A 26,834-nucleotide genomic window follows, 5' to 3' on the forward strand; every position below is an offset into this window, starting at 1 on the left:
GGCCTCATCTGAGTGTGCCAGGCATCTCCAAACCCTGCTCTGCACTGTCCTTGCCTCTCAAATTCCCCTTCTCAACTCTCCTATGACACAACTCATCTTTGCTGCCAATGCTGACCCTGTCTGACCTCAAGACCTCACTCCAGGCCCCCTCCTCCAGGAAGCCTCCAAGACTGCTCAAGTGTTAGTCGCTCAGTCACATCCAACTGTTTGCAACCTCATGGACTACAGCCTGCTAGGCTTCATCTATGGGATTCTCCATGCAAGAATACTGGAGTGGGTTGCCATTTCCCCCTCCAAGGCATCTTCCTGACCCAGGGCTGAACCCAGGTCTCCTGCATTGCAGGCTGATTCTTTACTGTCTGTGCCTCTGGGCTTCTGGGCCTCACTCCAGGCCCCCTCCTCCAGGAAGCCTCCAAAGCTGCTCAAACCATCTCTTTATTCTTCCTCCCCTCTTCTCCCTTCTCCAGGATTTCACTGTCTGTCTTCCAACTACCTCCACTCAACATCCCTTCCTCTCCTGAGGGCAGGTGCTGGTCTCTGACTCTTCTGGATAGAGTTCCCCTATACAGCCAACCCCAGAGGGCCTGCTCTCTCCTCTGCCTCCAGGCCTTTGGGAGAATTCAGGAGCATGTCATTGCCACCTTTCTCTTCTCACCAGCTCGCAATCTGACTGGGTGGCATCCTTCCTAACACCTCAGTGATAACCTTCCATTTCACAGATGTGAGTTCTCCTACCTTCAAGCTGGGGTGGTGCTTTGGGCTTAAGAAGTGGGGTCCCCTTCCCAGCCTGAGCTCCGCAACCACCCGGTAGCCATGGATCTTCAACCCAGCCTGCTCCCCTGCCCCCACCAGCGTGGAGGCCACTCCACTGGGGGGCCAAGAGGGTGGGTGGGTGGAAGACAATGGGGGACCCTGGGCAATCGCAGCCGCTCTCTGTGGCTTTGACCTTCTTACTACAACCAGTGCTTGGTGTGCTGGCTCCACATTCCTGGGCCATGAAGTCATTGAGGGCAGGGAGCGGGGGCCTTGGAGAGAGGAGAGAGCCCACAATCAAAGAATCTCCTGGCTGGATAACCTGCCCCATCCTGGGAGAGAGGCAGGGTTGAGACTCAGAGAAGCCAAGGGAATCACTCACGGTCACACAGCCCATCCCAGGGCTCAAATCCAGGTAGGTTGCCTGCCCAACCAGGGCACTTCTCCCTGCCATGTAGAAACCCAGCTCTTTTCTTCTGAACCTACTTCCTACCATTTTCAGCCTGGCCCTGAATAGGGGAACTGGGCAGAAGGCTGACCTGTCTCCACTGTGCCCGGACCTGGGGAGAGAGGCAAAGCTCATCATTTCCTTACCTCTGCTTAGGGCCTTCCTGAAAGTAGTCTCCGCATTCTCTGCATGGGCACCGGGCTAGCCCTGGGAGAAGGCACGGTCTCCACTTGAGGTCTCTTTGGAAGCAGAGCAGGCTTTGGGTCAGGGAAGGGTGCTATGGGGAAGGGGCTAAACCTGGACCTTGTAGCTTGGGCCCCTCCCTGCTGTTCTGGCTACAGCCCCCAAGGCTGATGGAGGCCCCTCCAGGCAGCGTGAATGCCTTTCCTCAGTGCCCATCTGGGTGCCCACCTTCGTTCAGGTGTCTGCTCAAACATCACCTTCTCACCTGGGCCTGTCCTCAGCATCCTGCCGAAAATAGCCTGCTTCTGTCTGTCTGTCTCTCCTCTCTCTCCTCACTTTATTTTCCCTTTCAGCACACCTGACACATGTTCTCTCTCCCTGCCCCCACTACACATGAGGGTCCCTGGGGTGTAGGACTTTCTCTGTCTTGCTCGCTGCTCTATTCTCAGTGTGGAGAACCTTGCCTGGCACGTAGTTGGCCTGCAGTCAGAGCTGTTGAATGAAGGAGGGGATGAACAAACCAGACTGGGAAGGCAGATTCAGGCTCCCTGTAGGGTAGGAGGCAGTTTCTGATGGGCATTTATCCAGCTCCGAACTTCTCTACCTGGTAGAGCAAGTGAGCTCCCCAGCACAGACTGGAATCCAGTTGTTGGAGGAATCAGGAGGGGGATTTAACATCAGAGAGTTAGTTGTTCCCTAAAAGATCCCCTGGAGAAGGGCATGGCAACCCAGTCTGGTATTCTTACCTGGAGAATCCCATAGACAGGGGGCAGACAGTGGGAGAATCCCAGACAGTCCATAGGGTCGCAAAGAGTCGGATACTACTGAAGCAGCCTAGTGGGTATGCATACAAGCTAAGGGTCTAAGACCTCTGGGCAGTGAAGGGAAGGTGGGCTCAGTCCTGGAGCATGGGGCTCTGGAAACCTGCCTGGGGAAACAGCAGCCTGGTCGAGATAGGCCCATGGAGGAGTCACGGTCACCAGAACAGGCAGCGAGCCAAACCCAGTTTAGATAGTCTGTGTGGCCCCAGTGTACTGTGCATCAGAGGAAGAAGGGCAGAGGAACAGAGACCCAGCTCAGTCCTTAGGAGATCGTAGTGGGGCCTGGGAGGCAGGATTCACCCCAAAATGCCTGGAATCAGATGGGCAGTGTGGGCTCCTGTGTTGCATCATAGTTCAGGTTCATCTCTGAGTCAGCAAGATTCTGACATCTCTGTGGGGGAGGGGAGGGGTGGCCAGAGCCCTCTTCCTGGAAGAGGGGCCATCGGAAAGGAGAGGGAGGAGCCAAGGCCAACAGAGAAAAATCATGTCCTAATTCTGGAAGGCTTGGTGGGCCTGGCTACAGAATTTGGAAGGAGGGCTTTTAGGATCTCAAGCTCTGACCCTTCTGAGCATCACTGTTCCCTCTATCAGGAACACGCTTCCCTCCAGCCCACCCAACCCGTCCTTTCAGATTAAATTCAGTTTCTTGCGGTGTACGTCAGGGCAATCTGTGTTCTCTTTGTAACCTTCAGATTCGAGCTTATTTACCACCTCCTCCTAAACTGCTGTGTCCTCCTGAACTGTAGATTCTCCTGTCACAGGGCCCCAAACAGTTCTGGCACTTCGTAGATGTTCAGTGAATGTGTGTTAATAAGTAGATAAATGTCCTTTTCCGAAGCTTGCTGAATGAATGCCTTAGCTGGGTAAGGCAGTGGGGGCCCAGGCACCTGTGAGGTATTGAAAGGACAGGGACCCTCAGAAGTTCAGGGAGGGGGTCTGACTCCCACCCAGGAGGAGGGTCCTGAGAACCCCTCTCTGCCTCGTCTGCATCTTGCTGTACTCCCACCCACGCCTGGGAACCAGGAAGGGGAGAGGAACCCCCACTCCTGCCTTCCTCACCCACATCCCACACTCCGGGAGGAACAGGAGGCAGGCAGGGCTCTTGCCTACCCGTGGGTCTGGTTTGAGTTTAAAGGACTAATTTCTGCCTTGTGGGGGTGAGTTATCTCCTTGTGAAATCAAGTTGGAGAAACAAAAAGGTTTTACCCGCGAGGGACACATGTTCCTCCAGGAGAAGGAACGGACGGGCTCCCTCCCCTGCCTCCACCCCTGGCTCAGCCCCAGCAGTCTCCCTGGGTTGCCGGAATGCCTGACTTATAAGCAGGGGCCCAGGAGATGTGCTGGGCAAAGGTGTGAGCGATTTGGGGCAGGCGCGGAAGGCAGGTATGTGGGTGCAGTCAGGTGCCGGCTCCCCAGATCGTGCTCCTTCCAGGTTCGGGCCGCCGGTGGAGCCTGGCCTCCACTTCTGGGAGGGGGGCTTGCGAGGACCCCGGATCACTGGCGCCCACAGGGGCCAGCGAGGGGCAGGCTGAGGCTGGGGGGTGGTCTCCAGGGAACCTGAACAAAGAGGAGGGGATTGGGCTGGACCCCTGAGAGCGGGAGGGGACAGGAGCCCAGCTGGGAGAGTCCAGCCGGGTGTGCTGAGCCCGCCCGCTGCCCGCCCACCCTTTCATCTCCGCAGCTTCTTCCTCCCTGGACCTTCCTTGAGTGTGTGTCTGTGGGTCCATCTGGGTGGTTGGGAGGAGGGGAAGGAAGGGGGGAGGTCTCTGTGGGCAGCTTGGATTGGATAAAACTTCCTTGAAAATGGTGCTTTGAGGCAAAGCCTACCCGTGGCCAGTCACACAGAGAGACAGACAGGTGCTCTAGCAAGAGCCCAGGGACCCCGAGGGATAATAGCCTCCTGCAGGACCGCACGAGACTGGGCGGGAAGGGACAAGAGGGGACCGGAGAAGCCCTTCCCTCCTCCTGAGGCCCTCACTCCCAAACGGGCTTTTCCCAGAGAGCTAAAAGCAAGAAAGTAACCTTTAGGATTAGAGAGAAACGTTTCTTTGTTTGGGTTTTCTTTCTTTCTTCTTTTTTTCCATCCCCCAAGCCTCTTTTCACATCTGTAGTGGCTTTTTCCCTCTTGTTCTGGGTCAGAGGAGAAGGGTCGGAGGATGTCCACCCAGGCAGCAGGGAACCAGACCTCCTCCGGGGCCACTGACGACGAGGATTCCTATGACAGCTGGTACATCGACGAGCCCCAGGGTGGCCAGGAGCTCCAGCCCGAGGGGTGAGTTGGACTCTCTCTGGCTCTTCTTGGCCAGCATGAGGGGTGTGGCAAAGGTTACTGATATTGGGGGGCGGGTGGGGAAGACCCTGAGCAAGGGTTGCTAAGAGGGACTCTGTTGCTCGTTTGCTGTGTGGGCCCTCTCAAGTCACAGCCTCTCTGGGTTTCAACTCCTCCCCTGTTCTGTGAGAACAGCCCTCGCACTGGTATTAAGATACTTGAGGTGGGGGACCTCGGCCAGGCTAGGCACCTAACTATCACCTGTGTGGTGTGTTTATTTTTTGACTGTATTTGGGGGGATGGTGGTGCCATGCTGCATGGCTTGTGGGATATTAGTTCCCTGGCCAGGGATTGAATCCGGGCTCTGGCAATGAAAGCGCTGAGTCCTAACCACTAGACCACCAGGGAACTCCCTGTGGTGTGTTTCAAAAACAGACTCCTGGGGCCCTTCTTGCAAACTCAGATCCAGCTGGGCTGGGTGACTCTGGCCAGTAGCCAAGACGGAGAGTGCTGGGTGAGTGGCTGAGGGAAGTCGGGCCTGCCTTCAAGGGGTTACTGGTCTCTGTGGTGACCATCTTCGGTGCGCTGTTAATGAGCGTCAGTTTCTCCGAGCAGGCCCGGGTCAGGGGGAGGCCTGGGGGAACAGGCTGCCCTGTTGGCGCAGGCTGGTCTGAGGCTCCGTGAAGATAGGAGATCCAGTTCTCTTGAGCAGGAGTGCTCGGGCCAGGTCAGGGGAGGGAGGCGGCCTCCGCCCAAGTCTGTGTGGCCTGAGGACTCGGCCCACGGCCGCCTCTGCCCAGATCCCTCTATCTTTGTTTAGTCTGGGCACCCTGGCAGAGGAGCTGGGCCTCCCTGTGCCCCCATGCTGCCAAGGACGCCCGGCCTGCGTGGGCCCCAGAGCCCAGTTCTCCTCCTGTTGTTCCTGGCCTCGGCCCCATCCCCCACCTCCCTGCTCTGTCTGAGGGTTTGGGGAACTGGAAAGGTGAGGTGGGCCGGGGGTGGGGGGTGGGCGGCGTCGAGCCAGATGTGTGCACATCTGTTCTCCATCAGTGACCAAAACTGGAGAAGGGAAAATGCTCTGGTGCCTTCCCAGGGGCCGGGCTGCGGCCTGGCCAGGCCTGGGTCACCCGGCAGGCAGGGAGGCCCCACCCCAGCCTGGGGGAAGGAGTGTTGTTTGGAGGACTTGGGGTTCTGACCACCTGGGAAGCAGTCCTGCTGTCAGCACAATGTACCCGCCTCCCTTGCCTGAAAGCCGAGGGCTCCCCAGGTTCCTGCTGTGTGTGTGTGTGAGTGTGTGTGTGTGTGCGTGAGTTGAGAGAAGCAGAAGAATGAAGAGAGGCCCAGGAGCCCCAGGAGGACACAGACTTCCACCCAAGTTAAGGCCTTAGTTGGAAGCTGTGTCCTTAGCCACCTCAGGGCCCAGGCATTGGCTGGGGCCAGGTGCCCACCACCAGCTCCGTGGCTCCGGTATTTAGACATAGCCTTAGAATAAAATTGGAAGCGTGGCAGGGACTGAGTGACGAACAGCACTACCTCTGCAGTAGGTGACATCTCGCATTTGTAGCTCCCTTCTCCCACTGCAGGTGAGAATGAAGAGCTTTGTTTGGCTCTATGTACTTAGCCCAACCAAGTCGAGCTTCCTGCTGGAGGTGGGAGTGGGAAGCTGGGATCCCAGGGGAATCCCAAGGAGGTGAATTTGGACTCACTTCTTCCTGTGTGAGTCAGACACCCCGGTGAGGTCATGCCCCAAAACTTGGAGGAGCTCTGGACAGGGGTTCCCCCTGTGCCTCAGTGGGCTGGAGTCAGGGTCACGGGCACTGGTGACAGTGTCTGGGATGGACTCAACCTCCTGGTCACACTTACTCAAGCGTCTCCTTGGCACCAGGGCCTGGCTGGAGAGGTTGGGGGGTGGGGGTGAGTCTGATGGGGTTGGGATGCACTGGCTGGGGTCTTCTCTGGACATAGGATTGATCTATAGAAGCCAGGCTGGCTCCTTCCTCCCCCCAGAGGCTCCTCCAGCCAGGTGCTACTTGCCATGTGCTCATGTGTCATCCACCCGTCATCAATATTGAGCTCCCCAGCCAGAGCCTGGGGACACAAATACATCTGTGGCAGCTGTCCAGGATGTCAGTCACCTCCCCACCACTTCAAAGGGCTGCCTGGAAGGCGGAACTGGGAGGCTTCCTCCATGGCCTGCCCTCCTACTAAGCGAGGCTAACGCCAGGGTGATTTGCAGGTCACTCTGCTGTGGGAGGGGGGCAGGGCCAGGGAGCAGGGCTCCAGGCCCCCCTGGAACCCAGGCCTGCAGACCCCTGCCGCAGACAGTCAGCGTGTCTCTCACCCCCAGAGCTGTGCTCTGCCCTCTGCTCTGGGTGGGGCCCTCTGCAGCTTCTCGCTCAGAGTCAAACTCTTGAAACAATTTTATGGCTTCTCCTTTGTCCCACTGTCCGTACCACATGGCAGTCTGGCCTCTGTCCCCGAGGGCCTGTCACCACCTCTGAATTGCCCAGTACCAGGCCTCTGCTTCCTTGGACTCCATTTGACTCTGGTCCTCACTCTTCATCTTGGAATAAGGCCCAGGACCCTACAGCCATCCCAGAAACACCCCTTCCCTCCTGCTCCTCCACATTAAGTCATGTCAGTTCTTCCTCCTAAATACCTCTAAGACTGTTCGCGCTGAGCCATTTGAAAATGGTGATATGCAACTGTCTCTGATGTAAAGAAATGGCAGTTTCATATGGTTCAACTTAATGGCTTCCACATACTCCTTATCTTTCACATCCTGCTCACTTGCGGCTGCTGGAGTCAGACTACCTCAGTTTGAATCCTGGCTCTGGTGCTTTACTAGCTTGTGATTTGGGCAAGACACCTAGCCTCTCTGAGCCTTCTTTTCCTCGTTTACACAAGGATACTAATAGCATCCACCTCTTAGGTAATAACTGAGTTAGTATGTGGAACAAGCAGTACATGGCACTTATTCAATGCTTAATAAGTACTAGGTTGCATGTTTTAATTTTTAATGTTTATTTATTTAGCTGCATTGGGTCTGAGTTGCTACACACAGGCCCCAGAGCCCTCGGGCTCAGTTGTGGCGTGTAGGCTTAGTTGCCCCACAGCATGTGGAATCTTAGTTCCCTGACCGGGGATTGAACCCACATCCCCTGCATTGGGAGGTGGATTCCTAACCACTGAACCACCAGGGAAGTCCATGCTGTTGTATTTATTCAAATCTAGTCACAGAAATCTCCCAAAATCTAGAACACTGTCCTGCTTAAACACCCTCAGTGCCTCCCATGCCTGCTATCACCGGCTCTCAGCCTGTCCTCTGGGCTCTGATCAAGCTGAAAACCTCCTGTGGCCCCAGTTCCACTCGCTGCTGCCTGTCACTGCACTTCCTCCTGTTCTTTCCTCTACATGGAGCTCCCTTGGCCCTTGCTTGCCTGAAGAGATGCTAACCATCTTCCAAACTCAGATACCACCCGCTCTGAGGCCTTGCCCCACATGTCTCCCCCTCTTCATCCTTCAGCATCTGCTTGTGTTCCTTCGAGGATCAAGCTCCCACCCTCCCTACCACGGTGTTCTTCATGTCTGTGCCATCTTGCCTGCCCCATGGCACAAAACATGGGTTCACGCACCATCAGCCAAACATTTGCTCGGCCAAGTTTCTGTTGCCCAGACCGCAAACATTTGAGGGTTCATGAGTCTCAGCCAAATGGAGCTAAATAAAGGGTAGATGGAGGCGGGTGCCAGGTGGTACAGAAAGGCCAGTGATTCCCTCAGACAGGGCTCTGGAGAGGGTCCAGGGTGCCTCCTGGTCTAGGATGAACGGGAAAGGGTCAGGCTGCCCAGGGACAGTTTGCTGAGCCCCTGCTCTGGCTGGACCTGGGGGTGGGGGGCAGGACTGAGTAGGACTTTGTCAAGTGACGAGATGCCACCAGAAATGGCCAGGAGTGGGGGCTCTGGACTCTTGGGGCTGGCAAGCGACCCTGTCTCACCCAAACCCGACCCCACGTACTCCTGTAAGGTGCTGCAGAGTTGTAAGTGGGGCGTGTGAGGCCTGAGTGCAGACAGAAGGAACCTGATCCCCGTGGTGCCTACTCTATTCTACCACGAGCACTATTCTGCTTTGGAAAGAGGCTGGAGCTGCCTGAGCCAAGAAATTGCACAAAAAAGGCTTATTCTGCACCCTGCCACCTGAAGGACAAGCCCACGGGACTGGGTTCTTTCCTGCTCCTCACTCTCTGGGATTTCCAAGCTCGGGAAGCCTGGGCTGTTCTAGCGCAGAGTCCTCAGGCTCACCCTTGAGATTCATCTTGTCCACACAGGGGACAGAGCCCATCAGGGTGGGTGACCCCCCTGCCCCCACCCCTGGGCAGGGCAGGCCCAGCTGCAGCAGAGGCTTCCTCTGATGCCTCATCTGCCAGAACTTGGTGGCCCCGTCCACACTGGTGGCCTCCCTCTGGCACTCCCAGGCTCCAGCTGGGCAAACCCAGAGGTCTAGCCCTCCCGCAGGAACCCAATCCTATCTGCTTTTCAGGTTTAGTCCAATCCTGAGCTCAGGGCTTTCACCTGATACCTTTCTCTGCCACATGACTCAGCCCTTAGCAAAAGTAAAACAAGTAGAGACATAAATCCTGGAAGACCAAGGTAGATCATTCTGGTCACAGACAGACCAAACTCAGATGCCAGTGAGTGAAAGGCAGATCACAGAACCAAGTGCTTGATTGCTGGATCCAGGTGGTATGCTCAGCTGCAGTTCGGAGAAGGGGTCTTTGACAGCTGGAGCAGTCCGGGAGGCTTCCTGGAGGAGGGAGGAATGAAGCGAGCCTTGATGGAGAGAAAGGCTGAGTTGACCCATTCTGTTTCTCCCATGTCTTCCCCTGGAGCCCTCTGTCTCCTACAGCCCTATAACCTTAAGCCTTGGTATGGGAGTGGCACCCGTAGGGTCATGGGGCCCAGAACAGCCCTGAGAAGGTGGAACTGTGTGTGAGTGGTCAGAGGGGTCAAAGGAGATAGTGGGTAGAGACCCAGCCTAGGGAGCCTGGAACCCCAGACCTGGCTGCACACCTGGGGTTTCCCTACCTCGGCCTGACCAGCCTTCACTTTCTCTGCAGGCTGGTCCCCTCCTGCCAGCCCAGCGTGCCACCTGGCCTCTACCACGCCTGCCTGGCCGTGCTGTCGGTGAGTCCAAACTGGCCTACTGCCAGGGGGATGTAGGCTGGGGTGGTGAAGGGAGATGTTGGGACCCTAAACATGGTGGGGGGTTGGTATTGGGAGTTCTCCCACGGTGGGCACCCAAACCGGGATGCAGACGGAGTCTAACCTCTCAAACTTCTGTCACCTCCTTGCTGGTCCCCAGCATGCTGCCTGAGTGTGCACGGGGGCTAGGGGCCTCCCAGGGCCGAGGGCTCTGACTCAGCCCCTGGGGGAAGGCCTGGGCACCCTAGCCCTGCCTCTGTGTTATTCTTTCAGATCCTCGTGTTGCTGCTGCTGGCCATGCTGGTGAGGCGCCGCCAGCTCTGGCCCCACTGTGGGCATGGCAGGCCCGGGTTGCCCAGGTTGGTGCCTTGGCCTCGGCTCTCCTCTCTGGGGGGCCCAGCTGACAGGGCCACTCTGGAGGGGTGGTGAGTTGTTAGGTCCCTGGGCCTCCATGACACCCAGAACTTTCTCAGTCTGGAGGTTCTCCCATCCCGCTCCCCTTTCACTGAGATCTCCAGCTTTGATTGGAACCCCCAGAGAGAAGGGGAAGGACCCGCTCAGGGGCACCCACTCCTGTTCCAGACCCCAGGGAGATCGGGCCCAAGAGGGCCCACCTCCAGGACACACCCCCTCAGGCAACCCATGGTCTAGACAGGCCATGATCACTCCACGCCATCTTCACCCTCTTCCCTGAGGGTATTTCCTAGACCTGACACAATTTTATGAGGGACGGACCGCCAGCCCCTCTGGCTGAAATTTCTCCCCCTGCCTCCTTCAGCCTTGCAACCCCAGAGCCTGGGATGGGGATGCCCCTGAGAAGTTGGGACTAGACAGGTGTGTGTGGGAGAGACTGAAGAATCGGGGGAGGTGGTAGGTGGAGCCCCAGTGTAGACAGCCTTGCACTCGGACTGCACCCCGCACACCGGAGTGTGGCCTGCCATGCTAGTTTTGACAGGAAAGAGCCGGGGGTTTCTACTGCACTGGCTGGCCAGGAAAAAGAGCTTGCCCTGCCTAGGGGAGGGCCCAGGGGTGAACGAAGCAGGATGGAGCCTTTTGGGCATGGAGGCAAGCTGGAGCACCGAAGCAGAGGGTCTCAGAGGCTTGCTCTGAGCTCAGAGGGGCAGTGCCTGGGATAGCCGTGCCCGCTGTCTGCCCTCTGCCCTGGGGCCACTCCCAGGCCAGGGCGGCGGCCGTTGCATAAGGATGTTGTGACTCTCCAGCTCTCTGAAGGTCTGCCAGCCCAGACAGACCGATTAGTGTGGAGGCGGCCGTTTCCTGAAGCTTCCAGAGTGGGCGGGGGGAGCAGTGCTTAGGCTTGCTCCTTCTGCATCTGTGTGTTGGGGGGAGGGGGGCGTGTTCCTGAGTCACTTGCCATAGGGCCCAGGTCTGGATCTGTAGGAGGCACTCCACAGATATTTGTGGAATGAATACATGAAGGGGCCTCGGTTTCCCCATTTAGAAGGGGAAGGATTCCACCTCCCCAGTGTGTGGAACACGGGGTGGTAGCGGGCATGCAGGGCCTGAGTGATGGCCTCTTGTCCTGCCCCTGCTCTGTACCAGCCCTGTGGATTTCCTGGCTGGGGACAGGCCCTGGACCGTGCCTGCCGCCGTCTTCATGGTCCTCTTCAGCTCCCTGTGTCTGCTGCTCCCCACCGAGGACCCGCTGCCTTTCCTGAGCCTCACCTCACCACCCGGCCGAGGTACCCAGCATGGCTAAGGCCCTGGGCCGGATGGATGGTAGGGGGCTGGTGGGAATCCAGAGCACTGGGGCTCCTGATCCCAGCTGTGCGCCATCGCCCAGAAGACACTGTCCCATCACCCTCGCCAACTGTCCCACCCCAGTGTCTGAAATCTTGTTGCTCCATCCTTGGGTCAATGCTGCTGCCCTCTCTGCTCCTGTACAAACTCCACCCCCCTGGGTGAGGGGGCACAGACTGAGTCCCCCAGACCTCAGACAGCCTAGTCCCATGTGAACATGAAGGAGCAGGGGACGGAATTAGGGAGGGGTCCTGGAGATTTGATCTGGGCTTAAGGAAGTGGTGGTAGAAAGCACAGCCACCATCCAGAGGAGCCACCGCCCTCCTACATGGCCAACTTAGGTCATCTGATCCTCACAATAACTCCGCAAAGTGCAGATATCAGCTCCATTGTACAGTGGTAGAGGCCGAGGGTCAGAGATGGGAACAGTAATAAAATAGTAGCTGAATTTATTTAGTACTAACTCAGGCACGGTGCTAGGCACCCTACACATACCTTTCCTTTAATCTTTGCTAATATGCTATGTTACTCCATTTTACAGATGGGGAAGCTGAGACTTCAAGAGGTAACTCACCCAATATCACAGAGCTGATACTAGTCAAGAGTCTGGCTTGAATGCAGGGCTCTTGCCTATTGAATCAGTCGAGGGGCTGGGAAGATGGAGACAGGAGAGAAGTGGGGATGGGCGGGACCCAGGCCCCACCTCTGCTCCTCCATCATGTGTCTCTCTGCCTGTCTTGCCTTCCAGGGCCGTGGAAGATACTGGCTCTGCTCTATTACCCTGCCCTCTACTATCCGCTGGCTGCCTGTGCCACAGTCAGGCATGGAGCCGCCCACCTGCTAGGCAGTGTGCTGTCCTGGGCTCATTTGGGGGTCCAGGTCTGGCAAAGGGCAGAGTGTCCCGAATCACCCAAGGTAACCACGGGCTCGGGACGGCCTGGGACAGCGCGGTATGGGGCAGCTGCGTCAGCCGGCGAGGCTCCTTTCGTCTCTGTCTACATGCTTCCCTGCTACCTTCTACTGGGCATGGGATTCATGCCTTTAGCCATGTGCTGGTTTCAAGCTTGGCCCTTCTGTGGGAGAGACAGCCGGGCCTGCCCTCAGGAGTTTCCTGTCTGGGAGGGGGAGGGGAGGGAAGGGGCAGAGAAGGAGGGAGGGGAACCCTGAAATCTCCCCAGTATTAATTGCCCAGACTTTCCTTGGCCAGGCTGGAGAGTGAAGAAAGTTGCAGAACGCAAGCGCTGAGTTGGGGGTCAGAGGGCTAAAAAGAGAAGTCCAGAACCTCAGAACCAGGTTCACTGGGCCTGGTTGGGGTGTGAAGCTGCCTGGTTCGGAGCCCAAAGGGTGTAGAGTCAAACAACCCAAGTTTGAATCCAGCTTTATCCCTTCCTTCCTTAGTTCATTCCACAAACATATTTGAGCATATTCTCTGTACCAGGGGCATTTCCAGTCACTGAGTAGCACTGTGACTAAGATCGATGAAGTCCCTGGCATCCCAGGGGGTGCCTTTTCTGGAAGGGGACACACAGTCAAACAAGCAAATGCATGCAATAATGCCAGGTGGTGCCAGGTTCTTTGAGAACACCTTATCACCTTTCTGAGGCTCAGGTTCCCCCACCTACCCTACCCCGGTCCCATCAATGGAGCTGATAACACAGATCCCTCAGGGTAGAGTTGGAGCTCAGGTGGTTTCCGTTAGAGCGAGGACTTGGTTGGTCTTTTTCACCAGCCAGGACCTGGCACTTATTAAGCTCTCAGTGAAAACATACAGAATTAACAAATAAATGAATCCATGTTCAACCCTAGGAGGGCCTCAGCCCCAGGAGGCAGGGCATGTTCTTTGTAGTTGCTTAGGTTGCAAACTGTAATAGGAAAAAAACAAAAACAGGCCATTGTCAAAGCACCAGGACCTAGAAGGTGGCTGTCTCCTGTTTCAGGTCCCATGGCAGTCCCCTGGGGTGGGTGGGAGGGGCTCGCAAAACATCCTCCCTTTGGCTTCTGAAAGGGCCCTGGGAGTCTAGGGGCCTGGGAGAGGGGCAAGCACCTCTATGGGGCCAGAGAAGGAGAAGTAGGAGTCGGTGCCAAGTGGCCTAGGTTGTAGGGTAGTGATAGAACCAGAAGCCTTCCCACGCACCCTCGATCACCTTCAGGGGCCCCTGTGAGCTGGGAAGGGAAATGAATCTCAGTCTTTGATTGGGAAAAGGAGACAGAAGGTAGATGTGTCTTGGTGTTTGTCCGTCCCTCCAGATCTACAAGTACTACTCCCTGTTGGCCTCGCTGCCTCTCCTTCTGGGCCTCGGATTCCTGAGCCTCTGGTACCCAGTGCAGCTGGTGAGAAGCTTCAGTCATGGGGCAGCCACGGGTTCCAAGGTAAAGGCGCAGGGCTGGGGTGGGCTTGTACTCAGCACTCAAGATACCTTGGACTCGCCCAGGTCTTTTGGTCTCCTACATGTGGTCATACTTGATGTAGGGCCTAGAACATAAAAGGTGCTCAGAAAACATTTGCTGAGTCGCTGTGGGACTGGTGAGTCCTCCCTCCCCAAGCAAAGGCCAAGCCAGGCCCTTGGCTGGCACCCAGGATGCCTAGGGCATCAAACTGTTTGCAGAGTGGGGACTCAACAAAGGAGAAGTGGGCTGGAAGACAGGGAACTCATAGCTCTATTTCTGGAACATGGAGGATCTAGCTGGAAAAATGAGACAGGCCAGGGCCTTGTGCCTAATATAAGCTCTGCAGATGCTGACATGATTCAGGGAGCACCGGGGGCAGAATTGCATTATGAATCAACACTAGGTTGGATAATGCTGGAAGAACTAAGTAATGCTTGGAGGGCTTCCTGGAGGAAGTAGATATTGCAGGGACTGAAGGACAGGGAAGATCTGGAGTAGGGAGAGAAAAAGAAAGGCATTGCAGGCTTAGCAAAGAGTGTGAGGTGCAGAAATGGGCTGCATCTCTTTCATTCTTGCATGATTTGCAGCATCGGGCAGGTCTTAGCACATGAGTTACTATTCAGTCGTTCAGTCATGTCCGACTCTCTGTGACTCCATGGGCTGCCGCTCCCCAGACTTCCCTGTCCTTCACCATTTCCCAGAGTTTGCTCAAACTCATGTCCATTGACACAGTGATGCTATCCAACTGTCTCATCCTCTGTCACCTCCTTCTCCTGCCTTCAAACTTTCCCAGCATCATGGTGGAGATGGTAGACATGGTAGACACTCAACAAATATTTCTGAAGTTTTGGGTAGGTGGGTGTGTGGATGAATATGTCATGGCAAGGGAGAATTCTTACAGGATATGGCAATCATATTCACCATTCTCCAAGCACCTATCTTATGCAGGTCCTGGGCTGGGGCTATGGACTCAGCCAGGTGACCTGAGTTGGACTTCCAGGGCTCCCAGCATGCTGGGGGTGATGGATACAGAGACATATATTTACAGTGCAGTGTGAGAATTGCAACCCCAGAGCATGGGTGGAGGAGGGGTCGAGTCTTTTCCTGGTGAGAGAGTGGGAGGAGGGAAACTACCCCACAGAGATGCAAAAGGCTGGTTGCTCTGCAGATGGGGAGGTTGAAGGAAACGCTTGAAGGGTGACATCCAGGACAGACAGCGGGTGGGTGGTGGCGCCAGTTCCTGGCGACATGCAGAGCCCTGGATGAGAGCAGGTGTGCGGGGGACGACGTACAGCTGTGCGTGTGTGGTGCCGAGGGGTCTGGCGGGCAGCTGGACCCTGGGCCTGGAGCGCAACAGAGGGGCTGAGACTGAAACCAGAGAAGGAGTGAGGTCCCCATGGAGGGGAGAAGAGGCAGGTGGGCTCAGCATCTCCAGGGTGGCTCTGGATCCCCCGCTGACCCACTTGACTGCAGGTTTCAGCTCACAGGGTAGCAGTAGGGTCCTCGGTACTTGTCACTACTGCCCTCCAGACGCTCAGAGGAGGGGAGCGGCTCCCCAGGATACACCAGGCACGTCTCTGCCTTGCTCAGGCCCTTCCCTCCTCTCCTGGGGATCTTCTCAGCCTCTCCTTCCATTTCACGCCTTTCCTCTTGGGAAGTCTTAGGAGAAATAAAATCCTCTTTGGCCCTTGGTCAAAGAGTTTTAATCCTCAAAGGACACAGTCATTCTTTGAGCTGATCCACACCTGCCCTGGATCCCAGGGTTCCCATGGCAATGGGTGACTTGGCCTATATTTTCCAAATGATCAGGGGCCAGGGGCTCACCGCATCTTACTGTGGGCCTCTGCCACTTGGCAGGCAGCTTAAGGCCTGGAATGTGGCTTAGACAAATCAGGTCACCCTTGTGATCTCCTAGGAGTAGGAGAGGCCTGGGGCATCTGACCCAAAATGGCCCAGCCTGTGTCCTGGTCAAGGGATAAACTCGTGGGACATAGTCTCCCTTTAACCCCCGTCTCAGCTAGCAAAGGCCCGAGGGCCAGGGGAAAGCAGTGATATGAAGAGACTGAGTAAAACCGGGGATGGTTGGAAATAGCCCTTAGGAAAAACTTGCCAGTACTGGGAGTTCTTAGCTAGGAGACGGATTAGTCTTTTATTTAAGGAGGAGGGGAGGGCAGCTTTGGGGGGCATGGCCCTTATCCCCACAAGGTGCCCTTTCTCTGTACTCTACCACAGCCAAGAGGTCTGTATGGAGCCCCTAGAAGGTGCCCACCATGGTACCCTGAGCCAGGGCCCCAGGGATGGCTCAAGACAGGTCCCATCTTCTTGCTCTTCTGTCCCCACAGGGGCTGCAGAGCAGCTACTCTGAGGAATATCTCAGGACCCTCCTTTGCCAGAAGAAGCTGAAAAGCAGGTGAGGTTCCAGGCACATCCTTTGGGCTGGGGGACTGGCCTGGGCAGGCAGGTTTGTTTGGGAGGTTGGCACCGGGCCACATGTTGGGGCAGAGATGAAGAATCAACCAGACCCTGGGGCCCAGGCTCGGGGCAGGAGCTTCTCCTGCGAGCTCCCTCCTGCCTGGGTCTTTCCTCAGCTCCCACACCTGCAAGCGTGGCTTCGTGTCCCGCGCCTGGATCTACTTCAGACACTCCATCTACATTCCACAGCGAGGTATGGAGTGGGGAGCTGAGGTCAAGAGTGACAGGTGACCTCAACCCTCCTTTGCACAGAACAGGTGCTGTAGAAAGCCAGCTCTGACCTTTAGTACCATTGTCATCAGGAGCAACAACCCCAGCTTGGGACAAGGGGAAGCCCCTGACTGGCCTGGGTGGTCCAGGATCCTGTGACCTGTGGTCCTATTCCTGGGTCCTTTGGGCGGGGGGGGCTCTGGGGCCTGGGTGGTGCTTGGGTTCACCATGCCCATCCTTTTGGGAACTGCAGGATTCCGACTCCCCCTGAAGCTGGTGCTTTCAGTCACCCTGACAGGGACGGCCATCTACCAGGTATGTCCTGCCTCTGTCATGCCGTTTGCCTCTGGATCCCTGCTCCCAACCCCCAACCCTGAGATGACTCAGGCTCCCCTGCTCAGCTCCCCAAGAGCCCCACCCACAATCCTATCTTGTTGCTTCTGGCCATCTTGGGAATGCTGGCCTACCGAGAAGGGAGGGGATGCTAACCCTTGTTGGGCTCACACAGGGTCAGAGCATGAGTTTTGGAGTCATGTAAACACAGATTTAAATCCTCACTCCTTTATTTACCTCCTGAGTGATGTTGGACGAGTTACTCAACATCCCTGAACCCACTAGCTCAGCTGTGAAATGGAGGAAATAGAATTATCTTCCTTTCAGTCGAGAAGATTTAGTGAGATAATGTATATATGATAAATCCCCACCACCACCACCCCCCAAAAAAAAGACAAAAAATTGAAGATCCTGGGAGGTAGGTATGAGTCTTTTCCCTTTCACAGATGGAGGAAATTAAGACTGAAAGATGAATTTGACTTGGCCTTGTTCCTACAGCTGATATCTCAGGGTAGCCAAAATTCGAATCCGGGTCCAGCTAGCTTCAATGCCTGTGCTCACTTATGGGATACCTTGCTTTCTCCAACATGGAAAATTTGGAAATTTCATACTAAATTTAGATAGATGATTCAGAGATGCACACATGCACTTGTGTTGCTTGAAAGCATGTCTGGGATAGACGAGGCTAAAGTCGTATCTGTAACATGCTGATTAGAGGCCCGAGGATGCTGCTTTAAGAGACAGATAAGAGCACTGTGATGAGTGATGGGCACGTGGCTGCAGCCCAGGGCTGCTGGAGTTTATCTCCTGAAGTCTCAGAAAACACTTCTCCTGGGATGGGAGTGCCTGGTGTGAGCACAGCCAGGCCCTGCCGCCCTGATTTCGGGGTTCTTCCAGGTGGCCCTGCTGCTGCTAGTGGGCGTGGTACCCACCATCCAGAAGGTGAGGGCGGGGATCACCACAGACGTCTCCTACCTCCTGGCCGGCTTTGGGATCGTGCTGTCAGAGGACAGGCAGGAGGTGGTGGAGCTGGTGAAGCACCACCTGTGGGCTCTAGAAGGTGAGGCCTCCCAGGAGCCCCCGAGGTGCCACAGTGGGGACCCAAGCTGGGATGCCTGAGCTCTGTCCCAGGAGCCACGGACATGTGGGGTGCCTTGGGCATCCCCTGAATCTCGGCTGTCTCATCTACAAATTGGGACAGCTAGAGCTTCCAGTTCTGAGTCTCTGAGACCTGAAAGGGTCATCTCACTGGCCCCTTGTCAGCTTGTGTGGGATCTCTCACCCCCACCACCACCCCTACCCCCAGCGACTTTGCCCCTCTCTATAGGTGTGGAGGTCGAGGAGGGCATGGTGTGTGTGAACTGAGGGGACAGCCGTAGGCTCTGAGGGAAGCAGGAAAGGAGGCACTGTGGTGGGATGGCGGGCCAGGATTCTGAGCTAATCCTATGGCAGGTGGGTGGGGTCAGGAAGGGCAAATGCTTTCTCTTCCCAATCCCTGTCCTCAAGGCACCTCCTTTCTCCTTCCTTCCCTTGACAATGAGCTCCTGGGCTCTGAAACTATACCAGCTGCCCCCCTTCCTCCCAGTTCTTTGGTCTGATGCCTCCACTAGCCCTTAGCCCTGTTACCCACCTGCCTCACCTCCACAGCCCTGTGCAGGAGACTGAGACACATCCTCACTTGACACAAGGGGAAGAACTGGTCTGAGGTTGTACAGCCAGACAGAAATAGAGCCAAGAGAAGAACAAAGTGTCCTAACCCAGGCTGGGACTATCCACCACTTTGACTCAGGGCCTGGTGGTCAGATGTCAAGGGGCCTACACCCTCTTCTGGCTAGGGAGTCTCTGGCTGGCACAGGCACCCTAGCTCCTGAGGAGTAACATGTGATGGTTGGAGCTTAGGCTGCCATTATTGCGGGTGGAGGTATGACTGCCCTGCAGCTCTTCCTTACCAAGACCATCAGCGAGGGCGTAGGGGTGGGCAGAGGTGTGTGCAGTGACTGCTTCCTTCCCTGACCGTCACTTTCCTGAGTGCATCTGCTCCCCTACCAGAATCTGTCCTGGAACTGTGGCTAAAGCCCACAGGTGACAAGCTCTGGATGGGCTGAAAATGACATCTCCAAGATTTTCCAAGCAGGTCACAATCTAAGCCACGAACAGGAGCAGACATGACCCTTATCAGTCCATATCCAAGCTCAGACCTTGCTCACAGCAGCCCTGTTGGGTCAGCATCATTGATCTCCTCTCACAGAGCAGGAACTCAAGAGGCAGACATGTCTAGGACAGGGGATTTGGTTTCTACTCAACACACCTGACACTTATAAGGTACCCTGTTTGCTCACCTTGGCAGGCTCAGCAGGCAAACTCCTTGCCTCCTGGCTGAGACAGTCCAGGGTGTATCTTTGCTGGCACCGTATTGGCTCTGGAGAGAGTGGAGCAGAGCTGCACATGCCCAGGGCCTTCTCCTGGCCTTCTGTTCAGTAAAGGGCCCACCTCTGCCTCTTTGCACGACTGAACCAGGGGCAGGCACAGTGGCCCCAGGTTTCTGTAGTGGTTGTCCTCACTCCTGTCTGTGCCTGAGAATCACCTGGTAACCTTGAAGAAATTCCAAGGCTCTAGTCCGACCTCAGAAATCTGGAGGGTGGGGCCCAGCCTCTGTGATTGGACAAGCCTTCTCCATGATTCAAATACAAGACTGAGACTGAGAACCACTTGCAGCTGGGGCTCTACATGTGCTGGTTGGCCTGATGGATTTCAATCAACTGCTGACTAAAATAGATCATTAAGGCTCTGACTTTGGGGGAAAAAACCCAGTTCAGTGGTTCTCAACCCTGAGTGCACGTTGGAATTACTGGGGTTGCTTTCCAAAAAGCTAAGGTCTGGGTCCTATGCCCAGAAATTCTGACTTAATTGCTCTGGGGTGCAGCTTGGGCTATGGGAATTTTTAAAATTATTTATTTTTTTTAGCTGCATGGGGTCTTAGTTGCAGTATTCAGGATCGTCCCTTGTGGCACTCCGGCTTTCCAGCTGTGATGCACAGGCTCAGTAGCTGTGGCACATGAAGCATGTGGGATCCTAGTTCCCCGACCAGGAATCAAACCCATGTCCCCTGCATTGCAAGGCAGATTCTTAACCACTGGGCCACTGGAAGTCCCTGGGCCATGGAAAACAGCTCCAGGTGATCCTAATATACTGTCAGTGGTAAGACCCACATCGCCAGTACCTGTGGCTGCAAGGACCCAGTGCTTGCCTCTCCCATGTGTGTTTGCTCCCCTCCTGAGTCTCTGATGGGAACCAGGAACACTTCCCTCAGATGACTAATGGGATCAGGGTACAGACCTCCCTGATCTAGGTTTATCCTAGATCAGAAGATTGCACAACGTGCTCCATAACTTCCAAGCAGTGTGGCTGGTGGGTCAAGCCCACCAGCTCTGAGTCTCAGCTTCTTTGTGGGTCCCACGTCTCCCTGGGCCTCTCCTGTGGGGTTGTTCTGAGGGTACTGTGTGAGACTGGCTGTGGATATAGGGTGGAAGGGTTGCAGCCCTGCTATGCTTAAAGACCAGGCTTGTCCACAACACACCATGCATTCTCTCCCACTTACTGCTGATACACGGAACTCCTGGCCAGGATGGATGGGGAGTTGGGGAGGAGATGGGTAGCAGCGGTCACGTCCCTCATTCTGATGGACTCAGGTCACACTGATGGTTGCTCGCATCTTCTGTGCTCTGAACCAAGGCCACTGATGCTGGCCCTGATGGGATTTTAGGGCTCACAACATGCTGGGAGATGGGCAGCCCAGTGGTGTGCCTGGTATGGACAAGTTGAGGCTGGGCGATGGCATGATCTCCTGACGCCTCACAGCCAGGAGGTCATGAAGCTGGAGGCACACGCCAGGCAAACCCCCATGGAGTCCCTCACTGGGGGCCACACAGCAGCGGAAGCAGCAAGACCAGGGTGAGGGCCAGGTCTGCAACCTCAGAGCTGGCCTCTCCGATCCTGGCCGCCAGACATCACCTGGCAGGATGGGCCAACCGAAGTTGTTGACTTACACTGGATCTGAGAACAGGGAAAGTGACGAGAGGCCTCCGCTCAGTGTGGGCGTGGGGTGGGGGTAACTCCCACCCAGCCACCCCCTCGACAGCAGTTCAGAGGTTCCCAGGAGACCTGCCCCAGGCCCTGACCTCCCGCTTTGCTCCTTTTTGGCCTTCCAGTTTGCTACATCTCGGCCTTGGTCCTGTCTTGCTTGCTCACCTTCCTCATGCTGGTCCACTCGCTGATAATGCACAGGTCAGTGGCAGGCTCTGACACCCCCTGATACAGATGCGGGGGACAGGTCGGGCCTGCAGGACCCCTGACCCAGGAGGGGAAATCGGGACTAGAGGGAGGGCGAATACCTGCAGGACCAAGCTGTCCCTGAGGCCAGCTGCCCTGCGGTGGGTGGAGGTGGGGTCTCCCTGTCTGGTTGGAGAAACGTCCGTGAGTAATGCAGGGCATGGCTGATAAAGGGCTGAAGTGTGGGGTTTGCCTTCTGAGGAGGGGTCGCCTGGGAGAGCTGGAATCCTACCGGGAGACGAGGGAGGCAGGGTGCCATGGGCGGGAGGAGCTGCATGGGCAAGAGCAAGTGTGAGTGTGGGTGAGGGGGTGGGCTGGCTGGCGCCTGGGGCACCGGAGAGATTCTTGTGGGATATTGAATGCCAAGCCGCCTACCTCGCCCTTTCATGGTGAATGGTAAGGAGCACTGAAAAAGTGTGAGCAGAGAAGGAGAGAAGGTTCTGGTTGGGAGTAGGGTGGGTGGGGAGGGGAGGGCCAGGGACTTAGCAGGAAGCTGGTCTGTATGCTTTACATTGATCAGGCCTCATGGTTCCTGCTCCAGAATCTTTTCTTACTGGGTTGGCACTATTTGTTGTCGTTGTTCAGTTGCTAAGTTGTGTCTGACTTTTTGCAACCCCAGGGACTGCAGCACGTCAGGCTTTCCTGTCCTTCATCAACTCCCAGAGCTTCCTCAAACTCATGCCCATTGAGTCAATGATGCCTTCCAGCCATCTCATCCTCTGTCACCTCCTCCTCCTCCTGCCTTCAATCTTTCCCAGCATCAGAGTCTTTTCTAATGCGTCGACTCTTCGCGTCAGGTGGCTCAGGCTCTCAAGCCTCTGCCCACCTGGAACCTGGCCTCCCGCCCTGGTGGCTGAGCTGCAAGTCACTTTCCATCCCTACTGTTGTGTCTCACTTTCCTGACTTGGCTCAGGTTGAGTCTTCTGTTTTGATTTGTCTCCTTTGATCCCTGCCCCACCCGCTACCAGCTTACTCTCATTCATTTTTTTTAAGACTCCACTCAGGCATCAACTCCTCTGGGAAGCCCTCCCTGACCTCCCAGGCTGGGTTAGTAGGCTCCACTGGGCTCCCACAGCCCTGGGCTTCCCTGCCCGTGGCTGTGGGTTAGACTGGGGGTTCAGCCAGAGGCCGGCCCAGAGCTGAGAATAAGGCAGCATGTGTGCTCCCTGAGATCCCTGCCTTCCTCACTCCCACCCTAGGACCAACCTGCAAGCTCTGCACAGAGGGGGCGCCCTGGACATGGGCCCCCTGACCCAGAGCCCCCGCCCCTCCCGCCAGGCCATATTCTGTTGGATGAGCTTCACTGCCTACCAGACTGCTTTTACCTGCCTTGGTGAGCCCCCCCTCGTCCACTCCACCTGACCTCAGCACTGACCTCCATCTGACCCCAGACACTGACCCGAGTTGGGGGTGGGGAGGGTGGAGAATGTGCTGCAGGTCTTGGCTGCCCCTACGGGTCTGCCTGCCTGTGCTGGAGCTGGCTCTGGGGTAAAAGCAAAAGGAAAGAACCATCTTGCCTCCCCTGCCCTCAGGGAGTCCACACAGATGGGATGAGCGGGAGGGGCTAAGTGCAGGAGCCTTTGGTGAAAGAACATCCATCACTAGATTGGCTCCTGGGTGCCATCAGGTGTTAGCACAGAGGGTGATCCAGGGCTGGAAAGATGAAGGAGGCACATTCTTGCTTTTGTAAGAGAGGGCTATATCATGATGGGCTGTCAGTAGGTAATGAGATCTCTGTCACTGGGAGTATTCAAGCATGACTGTTATTATTATCCAGTCGCTAAGTCACCTCCGACTCTGCAACCCCGTGGACTGTATCATGCCAGGCTTCCCTATCCTCCACTAGCATGGTTATGTGGCCATTACTGGGGGCTGCAAAGGGGGTCCTACTCTGAGAGAACTGGACTAGATGGACTTCAAGGACCCTTCCATGCTCCGAATTTCTGATTCTTTCCTTGGGCACTGCAGTGAGTAAAGTCCTCTCAAATGTGAGCGGGCCGAAGCCAGCAAGGGTCTGATTTCCCTTCCTGCTGGTTCTTTCAGCTCTCACCTCTCTGGGTAAGGTGGGAAAAGATGATAAAAAGGGGTAGAGGGACTTTTAGCACTAAAAGTCATAATTCCTTGAATTAGTAAACTTTAAGCCTCCGAAGCCCTTTTGTACACATCCTAGGTAAACAGTTAGCCCATCATTTCAATAGACAGTTTTCAGGTACCTACCATGGGCCAGGCTCTGGCCAGTAGGAATGTAAACATTTTCAAATACTGTCTTGTCCTCAAGGATATAGGAGCAATTGGGGGGGAAAATAACATTTGCAAAGCACTTTGTGGTTTTCCAAGAGTGGCCACAGATTTTGTCTCACTGCCTCCTCAGCACGGTACTCCTGGGTAGGGGAGCCCTCTCCCCTTTTTACAGAGGAAGAAACCAAGGCTCAGAGAGGTTAAGTAACTTGCTCAAGGTGGCACAGCTAAACAGCAGCAGAGCAGGGATCTGAAACCTGGTCTACCCGATTCCAAAGCTTTGAGTGGGAGTGGCGGGGGTGGGCTGATGGCTGCGCCCCTCCTCCCGATGCTGGCAGGGCTCCTGGTACAGCAGATCCTCTTCTTCCTGGGGACCTTGACCCTGGCCTTCCTGGTGTTCATGCCCATGCTCCACGGCAGGAACCTCCTGCTCCTCCATTACCTGAAGTCCTCATGGTGAGTGAGGAAGGGGCTGAGGCTTCTGGGACCCCTTCCCTAAGGGCCACTAACAGTGACACCCTCCCCATCCCCTCACCTCCCACAGGCCCTTCTGGCTGACCTTGGTCCTGGCTGTGACCCTGCAGAACGTGGCGGCCCACTGGGTCTTCCTGGACACTCACCATGGACGCCCGGGGCTGACCAACCGGTGAGGTGGCTCCTGGTCTTGTGGCTCCCGCAGGCCCTTGACCGCTTCTTCCCTTCTTCCTTTCTGTGCCTTTCTCCCTCCACTGCTGTCTTTCCCCTTTCTCTAACAGGGGGCCCCAGTGGGTGGTAAAAAGAGCTCGCCTTATCCACAGAGAGAGGCGGCCGTGGCCCAGATTAGTTCACAACGCCTCTGTTTACCTGTCACAGGGCCAGAAATACCCGCTGAGCTTTCCCTATCTTGGGGATCAGCCCTGCTCTCCCCTTTGCAGGAGGAGGTTAACAGCCATGTCATTTCTCTGCTAGGCTGTGGGAGGATCCTGGCCCCAGGAGAGGCTTAGAGTTTTAAACAAGGGACCCAGAGAAGGGAGGTGGGAGACACCAGGATCATAGGAAGATCCAGGTGGACCTGGAGTGAAACCCCATATCTGCCACTGACCAGCTAGGCAGCCTTAGCTAAGTCACCCCATCTCTCCGGGCCTCCCAGATTGGGGGAATGGGTGAGCTGGGTTACATAAGGCACAAGGGGGGTGCACAGAGGTGTACCTAGTAAATACGCGGCAGCGGTGGTCCTCTCAGTCTGACACTGACCCCGAGGAAGGGCCTCTGTGTGGGGAACTGCTTCAGCCCTCCTCTCCCCGACCCCAGGCGAGTGCTCTATGCAGCCACCTTCCTTCTTTTCCCCGTCAACGTGCTGGTGGGCACCATGGTGGCCGCCTGGAGAGTGCTCCTGTCTGCGCTCTACAACGCCGTCCACCTTGGCCGGATGGACCTCAGCCTGCTGCCTCCTAGAGCCGCCACTCTTGACCCCGGTAAGGTCACTGGACAGGAGTCGAGGGTAGGGGATGCTCAGGCTGGCCAATCAGGGAGGGCGGGTCTGCCGTGACCTAATCTCCTTGGAGGGTGTCCGTAACCCTGAGCAGGGGGCCACTCTCAGTGCACGTGCTCAGGTGTCCACGTGGGCATGCGGGACACTCCCTGTATCTGTGTTACGGGCCGCTTGGGTCCTCCCGGACTAGCACTGCCTCCTCCACCCACCCAGGCTACCACACATACTGCAACTTCTTGAAGATGGAGGTCAGCCAGTCACACCCAGTCGTGGTGGCCTTCTGCGCCCTGCTCCTGCGAACTCAGAGGCCCCAGCCCCGCGCCACCCCCCAGGATGGCCTCAGACTGGGGGAGGAAGAGGAAGGTGCGCCTTTCCACTGGGGATGGTGGGGGGGAGTTGAACCCACCTGGCTTCTCCCAAGAGGAAGGCATGCCCCCCTCTCCAACACGGGCAAGGGAGAGAGGGCCAGGAAAATGCTTACTTCCTCTCTGGGCTGCCTGTGGGAGAGAAGAAGTGAGAATTTTCCTGGCCCGTCTCAGGATAACTTTTTCCTTGATACTAACATATACACACTGTCACATGTGTGCACACACACTTAGTTCTTACTTGGGGAGTGAGTCCTCTGTCTTGCTAAGGGGCTCAGTCACCCCCACCACCCAGGCCACCCCCTACTCGCCTTCTAAGCAGTCTGTCTTTCCCCTGCCCTTCTGCCTGGGTGTGGTAGGGAGCGGGACACGGAGCTGGCTCCAGCCCCTTGTCCCATCCCTGCCCTCCGCAGAGCTCCTCCTCTCCTACCAGCTACCCGGAGGATGACCCCTTGAGCTTGAACAAAGCCCTTCTGCAGCCCCACACTTCTCCCGGCTTCCCACCCTGTGAAATCGCACCCGGAGCCCCTGTCTCATCAATCTCCCCTACTCTACACGTGGGATTTTCAGATTCTGCCCTCATCTTGGGGTTGGTAGGGGGGAGGCGGGGTTTGGCTGGGTGTTTGTTGAGTGACTCACAGAACGCCTCTTCTCAGGGATTCAGCTGCTACAGACCAAGGACCTGGTGGCCAAGGGAGCGGGGCCCAGGGCCCATCAAGGCAGGGCTCGCTGGGGTCTGGCGTACACGCTGCTGCACAACCCAGCTCTGCAGGCCTTCCGGAAGACAGCCCCGCCGGGTGCCCGGGCCAATGGCTCCCAGCCCTGAGGCGGGGGAAGCCCACACCTCCGTGTCCTTGCCTCCCAGCCCGTCCCTCCCCGGCTCTCCCAGTGTCATCACCACGGCCATGGCAGCCCTCTGCTTGGCCCCAGCTCTGCCCGCAGGTCCCGGGGATTTAGCAGGACCAGCCGGGGGGGTCACTCTGGTTGGATGGATGTTATGAGCCTCGAGTCTCGGGAAGGGTCTGGTCTGCCCCTCTTGACCTTGGGAAGCCAATGAGGGCTCTGGAGAAGGTGAGCGGTGGTTTTGCCTCTTGGTCCAGGAAGCAGGTCCAGGCCCCTCCCGACGCCCGGCCCTGCCGCCAGCCTCCAGGCTTCCCTGAAGCCTTCTCCTGACCGGGGTTGGCGATTCAGGCCAGGGCAGCCTAGCCTTCCAGCTTGGCCCCCTCAGCTGCAGACGGACCTCCCCACCGTGACGAGACGCAGTGCCTCCTGTCTCCTAAAGCTTCCCCCTCTCTTTCTGGCTTGCAAGGCAGCCCAGGGGGAAGCCATGGGCTCCTTCCCCACAGCAAAGTCATGGCTCAACCAGGCCCCACACCAAGCTGGCCACACTTGAGAGCCTGATATTTTTGTAGTTGGTATGCCCTTAGAGATTATGAAAGAGGTTAGTGTGCTCTCTGTAATAAACTTGTGCTTGAGAAGCAGTCCTCCTGAGGTGAGGGGTGCAGGGGGAGGGGGATATGTGGGGAAAACCACGCGGACTCTCAGTGAATCAACACTGTGTTTGTGGGGCTTGGGTGGGGTTGGGGTATTCTGGTCA

At 56.4% G+C, this 26,834-nt stretch overlaps 1 protein-coding gene across 3 annotated transcripts; it reads left to right on the forward strand.

Moving 5' to 3' along the window:
* The first annotated feature begins 1,037 nt into the window (after positions 1-1,037).
* On the forward strand, positions 1,038-26,709 carry STRA6 (signaling receptor and transporter of retinol STRA6). 3 transcript variants are annotated; one of them, XM_065906265.1, is made up of 19 exons: positions 1,038-1,168; positions 4,345-4,477; positions 9,589-9,655; positions 9,947-10,032; positions 11,234-11,373; positions 11,973-11,996; positions 12,180-12,346; positions 13,679-13,801; positions 16,162-16,229; positions 16,408-16,484; positions 16,755-16,816; positions 17,732-17,894; positions 21,043-21,118; positions 22,363-22,496; positions 23,740-23,857; positions 23,946-24,047; positions 24,692-24,855; positions 25,086-25,235; positions 25,894-26,709. In XM_065906265.1, exons 2-19 carry the CDS (start codon positions 4,362-4,364, stop codon positions 26,061-26,063), a joined length of 2,007 nt encoding a protein of 668 aa, XP_065762337.1. In that variant the 5' UTR covers positions 1,038-1,168; positions 4,345-4,361; the 3' UTR covers positions 26,064-26,709. The 3 variants fall into 3 exon arrangements, with proteins under 3 accessions (XP_065762337.1, XP_065762339.1, XP_065762338.1); XM_065906267.1 differs by having other exon boundaries at positions 1,076-1,168; positions 4,317-4,477; XM_065906266.1 differs by lacking the exon at positions 1,038-1,168 and adding an exon at positions 3,508-3,588.
* Positions 26,710-26,834: the final 125 nt, after the last annotated feature.

This window comes from Muntiacus reevesi, chromosome 15, assembly GCF_963930625.1.
Source record: "Muntiacus reevesi chromosome 15, mMunRee1.1, whole genome shotgun sequence".
Lineage (NCBI taxonomy): Eukaryota > Metazoa > Chordata > Mammalia > Artiodactyla > Cervidae > Muntiacus > Muntiacus reevesi.

Bases quoted from the DNA above. Each gene is read 5' to 3' on its own strand.
- STRA6 (XM_065906265.1), top strand. From the start codon at position 4,362: ATGTCCACCCAGGCAGCAGGGAACCAGACCTCCTCCGGGGCCACTGAC. The intron at 9,656-9,946 runs GTGAGTCCAAAC...TTATTCTTTCAG, and splicing joins CCTGCCTGGCCGTGCTGTCG to ATCCTCGTGTTGCTGCTGCT. The intron at 17,895-21,042 runs GTGAGGCCTCCC...TTGGCCTTCCAG, and splicing joins CCACCTGTGGGCTCTAGAAG to TTTGCTACATCTCGGCCTTG.